Below are 20016 nucleotides of genomic sequence, written 5' to 3'. Positions count from 1 at the left end.
GTGAGAAAATGTTGAATAGTGGGTCAATAGGAAAGAGATTTTTATTCAACACAAATTCGTTCCAACTTTAATGGGTATCACCCAGGGGACTATGAAAGGGGTAGGGGGCTCTTTTTTGGAGCTCAATATTCTAGCTCAATCGATAGAGGTTTTTGGAGTGTTTTGAGGGAGAGAAAATAGAAAAATAGGTGCTGGAAGAGGTGAAGTATGGTAGAGAGAGAGGAGTATCAATTGATAAATAAAGTACCAGAAGGTATAGAATTTATGGAGCAAAATCCAACTTTTACTTACACAATCAGCTGTTTTTGGTGCTTGTGGGCTCTGAAAATAGTATATAGGACAAGTATGATAGCACGGAAGTTGTATGTATGTTATCTCACTCCCACTTGGGTGTAAATTTGCTTGTAAAGTCGCTTCGTGAGTATGACATTTCAATGAAAATGGCCTTCAAGAGGCAACAAGACAATCTCGATGTCTATTCATGCTTTTGAGAGGAGAGAGAGAAACTATATATTATGAGGAATTGCAACAACGAGATGGAGGTGCATTTAAATGTGCTTCAAGTTTGTCGGAATGAGGGCGGAATAGTTGCATAATGAGCATAGATACTTCTTTTTTTTATTATTATTACCAAGAGATGGATCTATAATAGAGTATTGAAAATAAAAAAAAGAGAGAGATTTCATCTGGAAGTAGAAAAATCAATTGGCATTGTCGCTGATTGGTTAGACTAATGCCAATTGTGCTAAACTGTGTGAGTTCAAATCAATATTAGACGAGACGAAAAGATGGAGACAGATGAGAGTTAAAAAGGTGGACATGAGGGGAAGACTGAACTGGAGAAGACCATGAGATCTATGTGATTACATTGTGATGTGATTGAATAACCAACTGGACCCGGAAAATACCGATCCAAAGAGTGAGATTCTCGGTGAAATCCCTCCAATACAACCACAATTTAAGTATATAGAGTTAAAATATGCCAGTAGAAGAAATAAAAAAAAAGCATGGAAAATGATTATAAATGAATAGGCAACATAGGAGAGGATGTGATTGTGAACTCAGCGTGACCTTGGTGGAGATTATAAAATCGCGACAGTTTTAAATGAATGTGATTACAGCAGCCAAATGTATCCCCCACTCGCACTTTTCATCTACACCAATATTACTTATCAAAATGATTAGTCAGACAATCGAACGGCACTTCATATCATGCTATCAGTCCGAACTTATTCTCCTGAAGTTTATACTTATCTGCAAAAAAAAGAAATAAGTTGCACAAAGAAAGATTAAGTTGAACTGCTATGTTTAAAGTGAAAACTCAACAGGGGGATTTTTCAATGAAACATGTGCAAAGAGTAAGTTTTTTTTTAAAGCGGATATGCGACTATCGAGAATATGAAAAATGTGCAAGGTGACTTTTCAGAAGTCGTTATGCAAATTTATAACTATAGTTATTGGAAAATTGTGCAACTTACAACTCAAATCACCAACGCACAAGTTGTGTAGATATTTAAAATTGCTGTTCGTGCTGGGCTACTTCTTAGAATTAAGAGGTTATAGGTTAAATTCAAGTTTAGCGTTTGAACAGCCCGAAGCAAGTTTTCAATCTAATTATTTTGAAATGGAGCGGTATTTGGGATTATCGATCGTGAGTAACTTCCTGAAATTATTGAGGATCAGAGAGAATTAGCAGCCTAATTGATCAATGGTGTGAATCTGAATTTATGAGAAGGAATTAAACTAAGAAAGATTCATCAGAAACGCTATGAAGCCATTGTGAGGAGGCATTGGACGTCGGGGCAGACCTAGAATAGGCTGAATCAAATCTAGGATCTTGCTTTAGATTGGTATCGACCGCAAGGCGATACCAATGGAAGGTGATAGATCAACAAGTGTAGGCTGCTATCCTTGATGTCCTAAGCCAGCGACCCGAATTGAAACAAGCGGTTGAAAATGATTGAATGAATGAGTGGAAGGAAAGTAGAACGAGACGTTGGTGACCGTTTTTGGATTCTAGGATATTTGGATATTGTTTGCCTAGAATAATTCGTCTACGATAGTTCATTCGTAGCCTCGACCTGGTTACGCGAAACCGTTCTACACTTTTATTCATTAACATAAACCCTTTTTTTTCACCGTCGGTTATTTAGAGGCTGGGTCGACTCCTCATCTTTGAATCATAGGCTGTTTTTACAGATGTTTCTAGAAGAGTTGTCCTCATTCTTGGAAATCAGATGACCAGAATTCTTTAGCCTATTAAGGTATAGATGTTGTCGCTTTGTTTGCTAATGACACGTACGTCAATGCTTTCACTTCCCGTATACCTAGGACCATTGAAGCCTTGAACATGGAGTTTGACGTTATTCATGATTATTTTTTCAATCGTAAAATTAAGATAAATGCCGGTAATATCGACAGGATAGTTATCGTGGAAAGGTTAATCAACATTAACCGTTATACGATAGTCTGGGGAAAGTCAGTTAAATATCTTAAGGTCAATATTGACCACAAGATGTCATTTTCAGGTTACATAAAGATCATTTACACTAAAGCCAGGAATTCAGTAGGAGCATTAATGCATCTTATGAATTCCAACTCTGCCCTTAGCAAAAAGAACAGGCTTCTTCTATGCAAAGCCATATTTCGTCCGAAAATGAGATATCGGTCTATTAACAAAAGAAAAATTGGTGCCCCACCTACGTCCGTAGTTTAGAACGTATTCAAATCAAGCGCCACTGGATGGTCCTCAACCTTCCCAGGGTCACGAGAATAGTAGATCTATATCGGGATTGTGACATTCCCAAATTAAACCAGTTTAACAGAAAACTTAATGTAAATTTACTACGAAGCTCACAAAAATTCACTGATTAGTCGAATCAAAAGAGCTTTTTAGAACACCTTAAGATCGATATTCATTCAAGCATTAGATGAGTTAGTTTAGTTAGATTTAAGTATAAAAGATCCAAAGTACCTAGCGTTATAAACCATTCGTTATTGTTAGTTTAGACAAATGGAGATATTTTGAAACTGAAATTGAAGATATAGACATAGAGGTATATTTGAAGTTTCGGATGACGCAAATTTCGTAACCTTCGAATTTTTTTCTATGTTCCTGAATGTCACCCATAACCTTTCATAGGAAATGTAATATATAGGACGAGATACTGAAATATATTGTGATTTTATGTCAGTTGCTACGTGAAGACGAATTTTCATCTTAAGGCTATAATTCTTGAGAGCAACACATATGCAATTGCAACTAATGTGAATGAAGTCCTTCACTTGAGATATTGAGATAGATAGAATTGTCTCTTATTTTGGGATTGTATGTAGAGATCCATCCCGGATGCTATACTGGTTTTTAAGGTGACCCTATATGGCCTATATGGCTCCCAGGAGAAGAAATAGGAAAGCACTCTGGGACAAAGCGAAGTTCCCAAGCCAAGAGTATGATGAGGAGAGGCAGGCGAGTGTTTCCGGGGAGTGCGATCCCAGGAGACACAGAAGGTTTGGAGTTCAGGACTGACACTGCGGAGTACCCCAAGGAATTCCTCTTGTTTTCACCAAGCTTTTAAAGTGATCCATCTAGTCCATGGGTGTTTTGAGGAATTCTTTTAGTGGTAGGCTTAGGAGTTCATGGGGTCTTCTGTACAGTCGCAGGTCAATTGGGTCAGGTGGGATAAAGTGGTACGCAACTTCCTTGTTCTGAGACTTCAATATCTTCTCTGATTTGCTTAGCATTGGCTTCTCGTTAGCGATCGTACACCTCATAGTTACATAAGGCTCTTGATAAGTCCTTCCTTTTGTTGTGGAATTTTGAGGTTTTTTCTCTGACCATCTGAATTAGTGAAAAAAAAACTCAAAATTCTAAATTAGACAAGATTCCGAATTACCCCATCTTACCCTAGTGAGAACGTCCAAACCTGTAAAAGTTTAAAGGCAAACTAAAGTCCTTCTCAGTGCAACCCTTGTTATGAAAGGATGGTGTTTACTTTTAGAACTGCTCAGTTTGTTAAGAACAAGGATACCAGTCTGAAGAACTCAAGGACTCAATTAACAACGAATTCACTATCATACATAAATCATAAATATTCCACCTATGGATTACCTCGTAATCATTTCACATAAACTTTTCAAAAATCATGTCAAGCTCAAGTTCCAAGAAGTTGATTGCACAAAATGTTACTTTAACTGGCAAATTGTTGATTCAACTGGCAATACATTGTCTTTCGTAAGATTTAGCCTGTGCTGCAGAGAGAGAATGTTTGAGATAATCTCAAAGTCGAAAAATGTAAACAATCGTCTACAATTGAAAAAACCTTATGTGCCTGGGGTATGGATTTTGCAATTGGACAATTGGTATATAGAAATGGATTCTGCGTGTGCGAAAAAGAATACTGGGTGCAAGAAAAGAGGACGTGGGAAATGTTACGAGATGGGTGCTAAATAAAAATTGAGGAGTGACCGTCAAAAAAATCACGCCAATGAAAATTTTGAATTTATTAAAGGTATTCTTTCCTAGACACCAATTCTGTTTTGTGGCAGAAGAAATGCAAGAAAATTTAATTAATAGATTTTTTGAAATTGTATACTTGCACATTTTGACCTTGCGTAATTTGCAACATAACCCAAGACACACGATTATATGAGAGAAAGGAAGTAAATTGAAAGTCAAGCTTTGTTGGACTTGCAGAGATACATGCTGGTAACATATAAAATACCAACATTACTTCTTCCCCAGCAGCCACCAATTCACCTACTTGCTGGCGACACGCGGCTTTCTTGAATGACTTGAAGAAAAAAAACTGTAAATGGTAAATGGTACCACGTCCTTGATTGAGAAATTGCTCCATGAGATTGCTAGACATTTTATATATATATAAAATCACGAATTGCCAATATAGAGGTATTATTGAGTGAATTGGAATTGTCTGCAAAGTTGTTGGGATGTGGCTTTTTTGGTGGGAGAAACAGGTTGAAATTTTTCTGTTTTGAGATTCTATTTCTCTTTTAAAGCTCGACTATATCATTTCTTAAGGTGTTTGATTTCATATAACCGTTATATCACACAATTTTTCGTGTTCATGCCTCTCGGACTGTCTCGGATTTGTGAGAAGAAGATGTATCTATGAGATCATTGATTTTCAGTTTTGTTTTTCTCCCAAAAGTTGACAGGTGAATTAGCATTTGCATCAAATCCGTTTTCTCTCAAAAAATTTCATTCAAAATTCCTTCTGCAAGATATACAGAAAAATGTTCAAGGTATACATTACCAAAAGTGAAAAGCCACCCAGGTATATTAGGGCGTTTCAACTAGGAAAAAAATTTTTTGGCACTATTCTCACGGTGCTGTATTTGATGAGACAAGAAAGTTTTTCTTCTACGACCATATGATCAGACGCTGTTTAGAGGTGGCTGAACGACCCTCTCTGTAGAACAAATTTCTGATTTTACCAGATTTTACACTACAGAGAGGATCGTTCAGCCACCTCTAAACAGCGTCTGATCATATGGTCGTAGAAGAAAAACTTTCTTGTCTCATCAAATACAGCACCGTGAGAATAGTGCCAAAAAATTTTTTTCTTAGTTGAAACGCCCTAAGGTATATAGCCAAACTGGATTAACCTTGATTTCTTGCAAGTACAAAAATTCCTGAGACAAGAGAAACATTATTTGTATCCAATAGAAAACGTGTCGAATTTGCTGTTGAAGGAATTTTCGTCTCTCGATATTTGATTCTAAATCCGTTGAATGATTTGAAACACACGATGAAATACTTTTGGCATGATAGATTTACGACTTTGCCGGTCAATAATTTATTGACCACGACAGCTAAACGGAATGTTGTCATAAAATTCAACAAAAAAAAAGAAAACAGAATACAAAACTTTAGACGATAATCAAATTTTGTGATGAGACAGACATGATTTGTAATTGGATAAATTATCTGCTAAACATGTTTGACTTTCTCAAATTTGACGATGCCATTCTGAATTTTGACACTCTCAGTTATCTGAATTATGACTAACAAAGTCATTCGGAACTACAGAAGAAGGTTAATTAACAGCCAACACATTTTTTAACGCTTGCTTAGAGTATTCTAAATTGAAATATAACTGTGTAAAGTTGGTAGCCAATTATGCACATAAATTAAGTAAGAAAATATTCAAAATTTGCTCACAAATGAAACAATCCAACATTAAGTCTGTGAAATACAACTTGTACTAGGTAATGTGGTGACAAGAATCATAACTATTGCACAAATGCTAATGAACCAAGATGCTTATAGTTTAAAGTTCGATGACGCCATTACTGGATGATATCAGTATATGGGTGCGAAACTCGATGTAGTTCACCTCTTTTTGACATTATAGAAACAAAATATCTTTGCTAATTGTTTCTGCATTACATCATAGCTTTTACTAAATAATGATCCAATTAGAACAAAATGATGAATAAAATAATCAAGATTACCTAATACGGGCTTCAGACCTAAATGCCAAAATAGAAACAGGGATCGACTTAGGGATCAGCCCGAAAAATGAGGATTGGTGTCGATACACTCACGTATCAGCCCAAAATTTGGAGGATCATGCTGAGGTCTAATGAAATTACGAGAATTAGGCGACATCAGCGCCAGTGCAGAAAATAAAGAGCTTCACTTGGGGGGTTTTTGGGTGCATTTCGAAGTGTCAATTGGATGAAAAAACATGGAGAGTAATGGTCCGCAATGTCGCAAAATCTTAAAAAGCATTAAGATTGGAGTAATGGGAAGGTCAAAGTGCTCCTTTCTGTACGAAAAATCCATTGATATTGCACTTAAAAAGTCTTTCAGCAATCAAAGTGTGGAGATTTAATAGAAATTTACGCTGTAAACGCTAATCCTTGATCCTAAATCCTCAGTGTATCATAATTTGGGCTGATCCTTTACCGCCAAATTTTTAGAGCTGAGTATTCTCCAGGATCAGCCTGTGTCTATTTTCGGCATAAGGCTTAGCCATCTGGCTTAACTCCTCTAATTCTTCATCAAGCATTATTTTTTTAAGAAATTGTTGTTTAGGATTGAAATGCAAATGATTCATTAGATTTTGAAAAGTCAATGAAAGTGATTGTAATGAACATTTTTGAGACCTTCGGGAACTCGGCTAAACCTCCAGTCTGAAGCCGACATAACACAACTGATGCATTAAAAAAAAACTACTATAAGAGTTCCTATTTGAAACGAACAAACCTTCAGATCAACAGGTACGAAGATCCGTAGGCGAAATTCTTTTACGTGCCTTATATGACACGCTTGGAGGAAAAACTACTTACTTTAATAGAAAAATGCGTTATACGATAGACTGTTTTTGCTCATAGCAACTCATATAGACTCAGGGCTAAATGCTAGAGAATCACTCTTATAGCTTAGACAGACATGACTTACGTTAAGCCGAAGGGTAAAATGGGGTAATTTGGAATCATGTGAAATTTAGAACTTTGAGGTTTCCTAATAGTTTACATGGCAGAAGAAAAAAAACACAACGAAGAAGTACTCTCGCTCGATTACAAAGTCTTGTACTTCTTCGTGGTTTTCTTTTTGCTCATCTGAAACAGTGGGAAAATCGTAAAATTCCAAAATGGACATGATTCCGGATTACCCCATCTTACCCTAGGTGTGTTCAGCACAATCTATTTGGGGCTTAATACATTTGAAGTGACCCTGTTTAGTATTGGCACTTTTAGAACTCATTTCGTGATCTATTGGCACCCTATTTTGCACCATTTGGGATACGAAATTTGAGCACTAATCCTTCAAACGAGTGTTGTCTATCGAATAGGTGTTCTTTCCACCCTAAATGTGAATACGCAATGATAGTGTCGACAAACTTGATTTTTGAAGCCCTTACAGCAATTATATACTGTTGTAGTATGTTACGTGCTTACAACAGAACAGTTTCAGCAACATTTTGATAACTTGACGTTCGTAAGAACTGGCGTTCTGGTACTCTGATTTTCTACAACCCGGGATCGTTAGAAGCTGACGGTTTTTCAGTCTAATGCCGAAAATAGACACAGGCTGATCCTAGAGAATACTCAGCTCGTAAATTTTGGCGATAAAGGATCAGCCCAAACTATCATACACTGAGGATTTAGGATCAAGGATTAGCGTTTTTAGCGTAAATTTCCATTAAATCTCCACACTTTTGATTGCTGAAAGGCTTCTTAAGTGCAACATCAATGGATTTTTCGTACAGTAAGGAGTACTTTGATCTTGTCTTTACTCCAATCTTAATGCATTTTAAGATTTTGCGATATTGCGTATCATTATTCTCCATGTTTTTTCAGCCAATTGACATTTCGAAAAGCACCCAAAAACCCCCAAAGTGAAGCTTTTTATTTTCAGCACTGGCGCTGATGTCGCCTAATCCCCGTAATTTCACTAGACCTCATGAATTTAGAAGATCAGCCTGATCCTCCAAATTTTGGGCTGATCCGTGAGTGTATCGACACCAATCCTCATTTTTCGGGCTGATCCCTAAGCCGATCCCTGTGTCTATTTTGGGCTTAACGTTCTCGACAAGTCATAGGTCTGTCCTTGTGAGAACCAAGAGGCCTTAAAAATCAACAACTTCACAACTTAATGTCATTTACTAATATCACGTCTTGTTGATCTAAGTTACGTCTTTTGACTTTCTTACAACCCTGTTTTCACAGATTGACTATCTTACAGCAAAATCTAATGTCTTACAACTTAAGGTCGTTTTGATCTAAGGTCCTTGCGACGTTCTCAGAACCAATCTTGGGTGTTTTACTATACAAAAAAAAGAACAATCAGGTTGTAAAGCAGTCAGATTGTGTTATGGAAACGTTGGAAGAATTACAAGGATCTCATGTCAAAGAGACGTCAGATATTGTTAAAGACGTCGATTTTTGAAACCGTTGGATCTTGTTGTAGCACAGTCACGTTGTGACGTAAGCACGTATTCATACAGTGAACTATGTAAATGGATTCTTCCTCAATAAGTAATGTCCTGTTTATCTGCGGTACTGGACTTGACAACTTGACATCCTTCAATAATACCTCACGTTATCTTGACCTAAGAACCTAGTAATTCTCCCAAAGTGACTGTTTTACCATACAATCTTGAGACCTTACAACTAAACGTCTTTTAAAACGAAGATTCTGTTCATATTGCTTAATCACGATTGCTAATTACAATATTACGTTATCGCAACCTGATTGTGTTTCAGCTCGACCTAACGGCTTTACATCTTATAATACCTCACGTCTTCTTCACCTAACGTCTTTGTAAGGGCCTTGACAGACATGAGGATTAGCCGAGAGACGGCTTAGCGTAATTATATTTGAAAAAAATGGTTAAAGTTCATTTCCGTCATTTTCCACTAAGTCGCCTCTCGGCTTAAGTCGTAAGTGTGTCTAAGGGTATAATTCTCCCAACGTTCTCACAATGACCTGAGTGTTTTATAGTAAAATCTAAAGACGTTACAACTGAACGTCTTTTAAAACTGAAGTCTTGTTGATTGTGCTACAACACGACCTAAGGGCTTTAAAACTTGACTTATTCGTCCTCTTGATCTAAGGTCCTTGTAATTCTTCTTACGTTCTCACAATGACCTAACAAATATAACAAAACGTTTCTACAACCTTACGTTCTCACAACCATCGCAATCTGATTGTCTTACAGCACGACCTCGCGGTCTTAAAAATTGTTAACGGTATAATTTAACGTTCTTGAAAACTGAAGCCAGGGTGTAACGTCCTGACAGTATTACTGGTCGACGCAACAACCAAACAGACGTCCTCTGATCTGAAGTCGCTACAACCTAGCTTTTTTACAACATAACTTTGACGTCCTATTGTTAGCAACTTTTTAAGACAGGAACATTTGATAAAATGTAGTAACAATTCAATGACCTTAGGATTTAACGAATTGAGGACTACTAGTTAGAACTGTATTACTAATAGAACTATAACGTTTTGAGTAGGATTCGATTCCTAATGAACAAGAGAGTAAGCAGTGTGTTTTTTAAACACGTTTAACGAAAACTTTATTTCAAGTTGCCACACTCACTTTCATTATCAATTTCGAAAACATGTTTACAAACAAGTTATTTTGTAAATTTCATTATTATGACTTCAACTTTAATTGAAATGCAATATATTATTGGTAAGAATTTGTCTCAATTTATCAATTTCTTAAGGTGTTTTTAGTGCAATTTTCTTTAGTTTATTTTGTCGATCTAATGGAAAATAAAAATCTGTTGTTTGCGCTCGTGTTGTGTATGATAGAATGTTTAATGAACAAATGCACATAATGATACACGTGGATGCAATAAAGTCCAACAATAAAGGAGGGTTGAGGAAGAAAACAATAAATTTTCCTTGCAAGACAGAGAATGCACATGCTGTTGATGGAGCAAAAATATTGTACTAAAGAATTGAAATCTATATATCATGTGATGCATAGTGGCATGGCTATATTTAATTCAATGAAGGAGTCAATTGGCGCCAAATGAAATTCTTCACTTGCGTGGAATTTATTGAAAAGTCTCTTTGAGATTATTTTAATAGTGCAATGTTCTTTTTTTCAAATAAGGATGAAGCATTTACTTCACAGTTTGTAATTTATTGCAAACTTCCCATCAACTGAGATAAACAAATATTTTTGTACGCTTGGGATATGTAAAGTTCTTGCGGGGTTTACGGGAAAAACTGCGAATGGTATGATATAGAGGTGGTGTAAAAAGAACCAGAGAATGGCAATTTGTTCTCTTGGGCTGTATAGAAAGAAGAGAGAGTTGGAATAAAAAAGAAACACCCAAAAATAATTGTGACTAAATGGTGAAGTATTTGCAAAATGCGTGGTATGTGATCATTCTTTATTTTGCAACAAGGAGAGAAATGAAAAGAGCAAAAGAATATGCTGGACTATAACGACAGTTTAATTAATTTTTATGGTTTTTAGTTGTAAATATTGTCTGTTTCGGTGTGGTGAGTCTTGTTTTTTCTCTTGCTTCTCTTTCTATCTGTTAGGGGAATTCCCAAATTGCGACACCATCTCTCAAAAAGAGCTTTTGAATTTCTCAGGAAATTGTTTAACATGATTTTCCTACTTGAAAATGTATTTCAAGGTGGCATCATTTGGACGAAAGTAATTTGATTTGGCATTGCATTCTTTCCAGTTTTCATGCAATACTAGGTAATTAAATGTTTACTAGGCTATTGCTATTTCTGAAGACATTCTCTTCCATACTCTAAGGGAATGCAATTGAAAAAAATGAAGTTTTTCAATGGAGAATTTGTCTAACTGGTCTAACTTAAAGAAAATTAGAGGTATTAGACTTCTTAGAAGTTGTTCTATTTTTTTCAGAGTTGATCTGAGGTATTTTCAAACCGAAATTTCGTATTTCAAGCAATAATTTCATAATTCAATATCTTAAAATAACAGACAAAGACTTCAAATTTTTACTATAGGTAGCCTTTATTACCCTCTCTGTGAATTTTATAACCTAAAAATATGTTTACGGACTGTAAATTTCCAATTTCGGTAATTAAGAATGTTCTTCAGACTACATAATATTTTCTTTATCGCTATATCTTATGTTATCGAAGAATTCAATTGAGAAATAAATTATATTTCAGGCTGTCTATTAAAAAAAATAGAGTTCATTTTTACGTAGATAGTTTAGATTAGATTGAAATCAGGTTAAATAGACTACTAGACTGATGGTACAATAGACTAGCTACTCACGGTGCCCTAGTTTACTCTTGAGACTACCTCAATACATAAGAAGGTTAAATTAGGACAGGTTAGGTTTAGGCTAGGTTAGATTTGATTAGATTTAGGTTAGGTTAGATTTAGGTTGGGTTTGATTACATTAGATTAAGTTAGGTTAGGTTATACACGCCTCAAAGCTAAAAATGAAACTGTTCTAATTACATTTGTTTTGCAAGTACAAAAAAGTGGATTTAGAACAATTTGATTTTGAAGAAGCGATGTGGCTTAACTTTTATATTTTCTCAATAAGATTTTTACGACATTTTTTAATTAGAATCAAATATTAAAAGCAATTGATTTAGCATATCCTAAAAAAATACTAAAATTGCTTGGGTTTTAGAAGTCCCAGTTCTTCAGGAACTGTGCTAATCCTATAGCCTTAAACCGATATTAGGTGAGGTTAGATTTAAGTTTTGTCAGGTTAAGTTATGTGGCATCCGAGTGGAAGTAATAGCTGGTTGGTTTGGGGTGAACTGAACTGAACGTTTATTTCTTCCTGGGTTTATATACAAATGTGATCCTAACATCAGGACCGCTACTTCATAGTCCTGATCCTGATGGACTTTGCCATCTGTTTGTGGGTATTCTCCAATGGATGGTACATTGGACCCATCTTTGTCTCATACATTTCAAGTTAGACCAAAATTTTATCCTTGTCGTCTATTCAAAATGAAACTGTTCCAACTTCATTTGATGTAAGGGTGACTTTGTACTCTGCAGGTGTCTTTGACGCCCCGTGTTCGTAAGCTCTTCTCTATTTTTAGAACTTAAGAATGGTCTTTACCGATCTGATCTACCATGTCTGATCAAAGTGCGGGGACAAAGTCACTCGCACTTATACGGACTTCAGACCTAAGGTTTATTAAGTGTGAATGATGCATTAAATTCTGAGAAAATAATAAAATTGCTTGTTATTAGAGATTTTGAGACCCTTGGGAACTAGGCTAAACCTCTAGTCTAAAGACTGCCTTACGGTACTCTCATTTCCCAATAAAGCAACATTTTGAATTAGAATCGTATATTACTGGCAATTGGTCTAACAGATAATGAGAAATCACTCCAATTGATTGTATTTTAGAAATTCCAGATGTTAAGCAACTTTGCTAAAATTTTAATCAGAAGAACGTATTAGGTTAGGTTATGTGTTGGACAGGCCTATGGCTTAAGCTGAGAGACGGCTTAACGTAATTACAATCAAAATAATTATTAGACTACATACCCATTACCTTCACACTGTGCCGTCTTTCGGTTTAAGTCGTAAGGTTAGGTTAGGTTAGATTAGATTAGGTTAGGTTAGGTTAGGTTAGGTTAGGTTAAGCTAAATTAGGTTAAGCTAAGCTTTTCTTTCAACAACCTATTTTGACCCAAGTCTCCTCGTTAGACATTGTACACCAAGTTTTCATTACATGCTCAAAGCTTTCTTTTTTAGGTTATGTTTATCCTATACATAACCTAAAAAAAAACATAATTTTGCTGCCTATCTCGATTAAAGAAAGTATCTTTACTGATTCCAATTTATTTCAATAATTTTGTCGTCTCGTAATATTACACGCCAATTGATGGGAGTGACAAGTTCTTCAATATTTCGTTGCTTGAATCAGCATTTGACATAACTTGTCACCTCAATCAACAGATCGTTTAAACTGAGTGTTTCCTTATTAAGTTACGAGAATGTGCTAATTTATGAGCTGAGTAAGTTACAACAGTTGGTGATCCAAGCTACAATTTATAGACGCACGATTTGTATATAGTGAAACATGTTCATGCAACATTAAGCAGCATTTTGATTATTTATATACCTTTTTATTTTCTCTCAAAATAAGAGTGTAGAATCTATTTATAGAACAACAATTAAGAGAATATTTATGTGACTATTCTTGAGCACTATTTTCTCCATTTCTGCTGTAAATTTTCAATTGACATTTTTGAAATTAAATTGAAAGTTATGGTGCAAAAAATAAAGGGTCTTGCACTCTTTACTTCTTCATTATCTTTTTGAGTAATTCCTCGTTACCCAATGGCGGTCTGGGTCTTCTGCAGAAAAAAAGATGCTAGACGTCGCGTCGTTTGATAGTTTTCAAACTATTTTCCTTTCTATTATCTAAGTGCTTTGTCCTCTGTCGTCTTTGTCGGTTAGAGTGAGAAAGAGAAGATGAGAAAAAGGAGGAAGAAAGTATAGAGAGACGATTTAGTTTGAAATTGCTTGTCTGTCTCTTGTATTTCTATAATTAAAGTACATTACATTATAGAATGAGAGTGTCGTAAATTTGGATTGAGTGAATTTAACATACCGGAATAATGTGAATTAGTTTTCACTCTTGTCTCACCTCCATTAAATATTGTCACTTGCATCACTCAGTGTCGTATTAGGTATTTTGACATATTTCAGGAAGCAAGCTTGGTTGTGGCTATAATGAAAATTGCACTAATTGAAATAGAAGCAGAGATAAGATGAGAATTTTAAGCTAAATATTGTCAATTCAGTCTGGGAATAAATAGTATGCAATTATCGTATCAGACAGGGACATGGCGTTTCCTATGTTTCCCATAAGTTTCTAGCGTGCCGAAAAAACTTTTGAGTTTGCTAGCTGTATTCTGTTATTGTGAAATGAATTAGCAAAAACTACAAATACAAAATAAAAGCTAACTTAATACTGAATAGGCAACCGAAAATCCCAATTTGGCAACCTACGTAGTTTTAGAGATATCTCGTGAAATGTGTACAAAAACAGGAAAAAATTTACACAAAAACCGGTCGCATTTTTCAGAGTTAATGTCACCTCCCTGATATCAGACGTTATCTTGAAGTCTTGAAACGTATTGACCGTAAATTTTTAGCCTTTATAGTCAAAGCTTCACCGTTTCCCTATACTTTAGTGACGTATCAAGATGATTGCGATCATTAAGATTCTCAAACAATTTCGCAAATATTAAACCTGTCTATCACATAGTCTTAGATTATAAGATAAAAAACAATAAAACTAATATAAATGAAATGAAATATGTCGTGAGAAACTTTAAACGAGAGTACACTACTGTGAGAGGAATCCGAAAAAGTTAAAATGACATTCCGAAAATGTTAATTTTACCCTGCAGTATTGATCCAAAATCGGTGTAAATATTACCCTTTTTAGGTCTATTAGGAGTTAAAGTTACCCTTTTTCATGTTAATTTTACCCTTAAAAAGGTGTACCCTTGAGCACTTTCAGTTCGCAGGAAAGGATAAGACGGCGATGGACATAATTTAAATTTTCTTCAAGTGTTTTTTAGTCACTAAAATTATTACACAACTCTAGCTAAAAAAAGGCAACAGTATTAGGCTGGTATTTTGAAAAGTAAAATTTAAAAAATAATAGAGTTTTGAGTGAAAATTGCTCTAAAAGATGAAGAGGAAAATACAGGGAGGAGAGAGTGATTGAAATGGAAAAAATTATAAGTTGCAGTGATGAATGAGAGAGAGAGAGAGAGAGAGAAGTGAAAGAAAAATAAACTAAAAGAGCTAAAATAAATAAGTGAAAAATGAGAACAATTTCTCAGAAAACCTTGTCCTACTTTTTTACAAAACAATTTTACCTCTCACACTACAAATAGTTTCATTGAGATTTGTATGTGTGCATATGCCAGAGTTCTTTTACATAAGCCAAATATGCTCTAATGGTTCTTTTTTTTTTGGTGTATGCTAAAATTCTCTTTTGGCATAACTTCTCTCTTGCTATTTTTGCTATTTTGGAAGGTTTTTTTTATTGTAAAATTGTTTGACTGAGCCTAAAAGGTGTAACATGTTTTCGGATTTTGAAAACTGTTACACATAAGACATTACACAAGGTATTAGAGAAGGTGTAGAGTGCTGTATCAGTTGTATAGCAAATGGGGAGCTTTTTCTCTATTGTATTTAATGCAGTTTGTTAATGGAGAGTGTGAATAAAATTTGCATTATACAACCATGTGTCTGATGTCTAGACAACGCACACTCTCGTCCAATAGAGCTCCAAAGTATAGAGGAGGAGAAGTAAAATAAGAAGAATTGGTGAGACGAAATGGGTAAATGGGTGGGAGACCAGACACTCCGCGTTGCCTTTTTTTCAAGCAATAAGAGTGAGATTGAATTTGAACAAGTATAGAATCAAATTTTCAGAGATATTGAGAACAAAGGATGATGTGGTTTTTCTTATGACTTCGTCGATAGGGAAATCCAATTTGTTTGTGAATGGTTTTGTTGAGGAGAATTGGAAAACATTTTGCAAACAGATAAAATATTTATAATACCCAATTGATTTGGAAGGTTTTCGAAAGCATTCATCAGATTAAACAGTATTTAATTCAAGTTGACTTACTGTGTGAACTTGATGGAACATCTTGGATAGGCTTTGGTCCTTCGACCTTTAGATGTTCTAGAGTAATTTGCTGTGGAGCCGCTCTTTTGAAGTTTATGAACTTTGAATTGTCAGAACTTCAGTTATATCACTGAGAAAAAAAGAGACTGCACTGAGAAGAAAAAGAGGGTGCGATTAACTTTTTTTCCTCATAATTTTAACACTTTTTACGTGTAAAAATATATCAACATTTTTGAATGTTAATTTTACACCTTTTAAGGATAAAGTTAACATGAAAAAGGATAACTTTAACCCATAATACACCTAAAAAGTGTAATATTTACACCGATTTGGGATCAATACTGCAAGGAAAGATTAACTTTTCCGGAATTTTATTTTGACTTTTTTGGATTTCTCTTAGTGTGAACCCACCAAAAATCCGCACCACCCTTCTTTAACATGTAAACCTAGGTCATACAAGGCTGAGTACTTTATTAAGTCATTTGTTAAAATCCTTAATTAAGTAAGTTTACGTTAAGGACAGGAAAAATATTTTCACTAAGTATTTAATTAAATACTATTCACTAACGACTTTTTAAGTAGTTACCCTAATGTATTTAAACAAAGATTTTAAATTTTTTAAATAGAGAAAAAGCGCTATCATACTTGCATTTTATTAATTACGTTAAATGAAGTACGATATTTTGACAAAAGTATCAATATAGGTTTTCTGTCAAAAAGGTGTTTCTTTTTGACCTTAATAATATTTTACAGTGATGTTTTTTTTCTCTGAAATGTCAAATACATCCAGCTCTTTCTGTGAAATGGTTAACATTTTTTGTTTATAGCATTGTTTATTCCCGTTTTCAATTTTTGACATGAGACGTCACTACTTTCGCCCAAAGTATTCCTTAATTAAGTACTTAATAAGTACTTATTAAGGACCTATTTTCTGCTGTCATCTATAGCATTGCCCTAGTATAATACTTTACCTTGTGTTAGCAGGGATGGGTCAAAAGCACTCATAACATAGAAAATTTGATTCCTTAATTCTTTAATTAAGAAAAAAAATCCCTTATTTAAGTACTTAATAAGTACTTATTAAGGACTTATTTTGTGCTGTTATATCAATAGCATTGCCCTAGTATAACAGTTTACCTTGTGTTAGCCGGGGTGGGTCAAAAGCACTCAGAACATAGAAAATTTGATTTGTGTGATTTTTGAATTATGCAAAGGTATCGCATTGATCCCTATTTTAGTTTCCTTTTTATTTTACTTTTACCATCCTAAATTTAGGCAGGGAAAGCTTTTATAATCAACTGTTCTACTACTTCAATAAAACATAGAATAATTAAACATAGATTTTTTGTTTTTTTTTTTGTCAAATTATAATTAATAATAAGTATCATAGCATCTTTTTATCTCTTCACGTTTTCTGATTGGTCAGAAATTGATGCATTTAAAGTTTTAACCAATTTCAATCTGTTGCCAATAATTGTTTTCTATTTAATAAATATTTTTCATTTAAAAATTTTGCATAAAATTGTGTAAAATAGAGAATAAAGAATAAGAATTCTTCTTCTAAATTCAGGCTAAAGCAATTTTTCTGCCTTATCTCTGAAATCTATAATGATGATTGCTATTTCCGCACGGAAAATGTCGCTTTGTGAAGAATAAAGTACCCGTCCCAAAAAAAAATTTAGTGCAATGAACTGAAAGGAAATTCTATATATATATTTATATATTTTCATGAACTACTTTATATCCATGTCTGGGCAATGATCTCTTTTGTGAGAGGGGAAGATGATCACATAAGAAGTTATTTATAGTTAAGAGTCATTCTTTGACACTATATCCTGTATTGGCAAAAAGAGTCTAGAGATTTTAATAGTTTTATATAAATGGTTTTAGTTGTCTATAAAATGTTTTCTTTTTTTTTGGTTTCAGGTCGATCTGGAGCCTGCTGTTAACATAGACATAAAGGCAGAAGCAGAGTAAGTATCCAAAAGATCAACCCTCAATTTTTTTTTTTAAATTCATTCACCCTGACGTTCATCCAAGTGATTTTCTTGTAACAAAGAAAATAGAAAATTACTCCAGCAGAGATCAGGGGAGAGAAACAATTTTTAAATTGATCTTTTCATAACACCAGATGAATTGTCAAAACGTGATGCATCTGTGGAACGGAAAGAAACATGTTTTCTTGATCCTTTCCGACTGCTTTTTTTTTTGTTAAAAGTAAATAATCCTCATTTTTTCTGCCTTTTTCTGTGCTTTTCACACAAAAAAAATCAACAGACTGAGTGGATCAGAAATTCTGCAACTGTCAGAGGAGATGGTAAATCCAAAGCGCATAAAATTAGGACCACAGGATTTTGAGTTGAAGAAGGTCTTAGGCAAAGGTGGATATGGCAAAGTGTTTCAGGTATATTTCTTTGTTCTCTAAAATATCTTTTACCGAGAAAGTCTCCATGCATCTCCCATTTTTCATTTTGACCATTTTGGACATTGTACAGAGAAAATGAATCTTCACAGGCAAAAATTCCACTAAGAGGAGTAACACAAAATTTTAAAAGCATCACTTTAGGAGAATGCTAATGATTTTTGTCAATATTTACTGTAGAAGTTTACAACTGGATTAGGTTAAGAAATTTTGCTTGGTGTCTTTCTACAAGCTTATTCGTGAATACACAGGGCTTATTTATTGAGATTAAAAGTATTAGAGAATGATGTTTAACTACATGATTTTTAATTTATTACATTTATTTACACATGAAAGTAATTTTCCATGTCAGACCTTTTTGAGATTTTTGCTGAAAATTGGTTAATTTTGTAGAAGATTGCAGAAGAAAATTATGCAGAAAGGGGTGGCAAAGCGTTCTAACTTGTGACTTAGATGCCATGGTTCAAAAGTACTTTCGCATCATTTACTGATTACTAGTTCTGAACCGATTTGAACCGATTTATAAATCACTCAAAAGGTCCTTAAAAACAGTTTTAAAAGTAATAGAATTGATTTTCGGACAAAAATTACTTATCGGTTCATTACCAGTTCATTACCGGTTCACAACCGGTAATGCTTTATTAAAACTTATCTTTAATTTTTGTCGTTCAAATCATTATCCACATGATTGGCTGAAGTTTGTAAGCATCAAAAGCTTTTAAAGCTCCAGCCAATCAGAGAATTTTTTGTATTAAAATATTAAATGGGAATAAGTATTTAATCTGATTGCGGCTGTAAGCAGTGGGTGTCCTCAGAGTGGAGTGCTGTCTCCTTTCTTCTGGTCTATGGTTGTCGATAGCCTACTGGTGGAATTAAATTCGGCAGGCACCTTTGCACAATGGTATACTGATGACGTTTGCATAGTTATACGTGGTACATTTTTATCTACTCCGTATGATCTTATGCAAAACGAACTGTATATTATTTAAAGATGGTGTAGGTCTCGCGGTCTGTCAGTTAACCCTGGCAAGGCCGCACTAACCATTTTCACGAGAAAAACGAAAATAGAAGGTTTCAGAGCACCCAAACTATTTGGGCATTGGTATTTTACTTGATCACAAACTAACCTGGAAAGGACGTCTGGAAAGCTGCATTAATGCAACCAGTAGATCCTTTTTAAACTGTCGACGACTTTTCGGCAAGACTTGGGGTCTTTCGCCGAAAATCGTATTATGGATGTACGAAGCCATCGTTAGGCCAATAATTTTTTACGAAGCTGTGATTATGGTGGTCTAGAGTCGAAGTTAAAAATTCGGCGTGGGCACTACAACGGCTCCAAAGAATGGCCTATCTTGCGATAACAGGGACTATTAGGACAGCGCCAACCACTGCTCTGGAGGTCACCTTAAGCTTGCCGTCGAGCCTCAAGTGGGTCAGTGGATAGAGTAGTGGCTCTATGACTGTGGGGTCTCGG

General features: G+C 34.8%; 1 protein-coding gene and 1 long non-coding RNA gene across 4 annotated transcripts in view; both read left to right on the top strand.

Annotated features, from left to right (window-relative positions):
- The window catches only part of LOC129802370 (ribosomal protein S6 kinase beta-1), a 77480-nt gene that overhangs the window by 22996 nt on the left and 34468 nt on the right, over positions 1-20016 (top strand). For all 3 annotated transcript variants that reach the window (XM_055848128.1, XM_055848129.1, XM_055848127.1), the window contains exons 2-3: positions 18047-18093; positions 18398-18524. In XM_055848128.1, coding sequence (XP_055704103.1) covers positions 18047-18093; positions 18398-18524 — 174 coding nt within the window. The remainder of the gene's footprint in view (positions 1-18046; positions 18094-18397; positions 18525-20016) is intronic.
- LOC129802372 (uncharacterized) lies at positions 1264-5878 on the top strand. Its single transcript, XR_008751794.1, has 2 exons — positions 1264-5297; positions 5606-5878. It is a non-coding gene; the product is annotated as an uncharacterized LOC129802372 (long non-coding RNA).

Source organism: Phlebotomus papatasi, chromosome 2 (genome assembly GCF_024763615.1).
Source record: "Phlebotomus papatasi isolate M1 chromosome 2, Ppap_2.1, whole genome shotgun sequence".
Lineage (NCBI taxonomy): Eukaryota > Metazoa > Arthropoda > Insecta > Diptera > Psychodidae > Phlebotomus > Phlebotomus papatasi.
The sequence above is the reverse complement of the archived record's forward strand: the minus strand, read 5'-3'. Positions and strand labels throughout refer to the sequence as shown.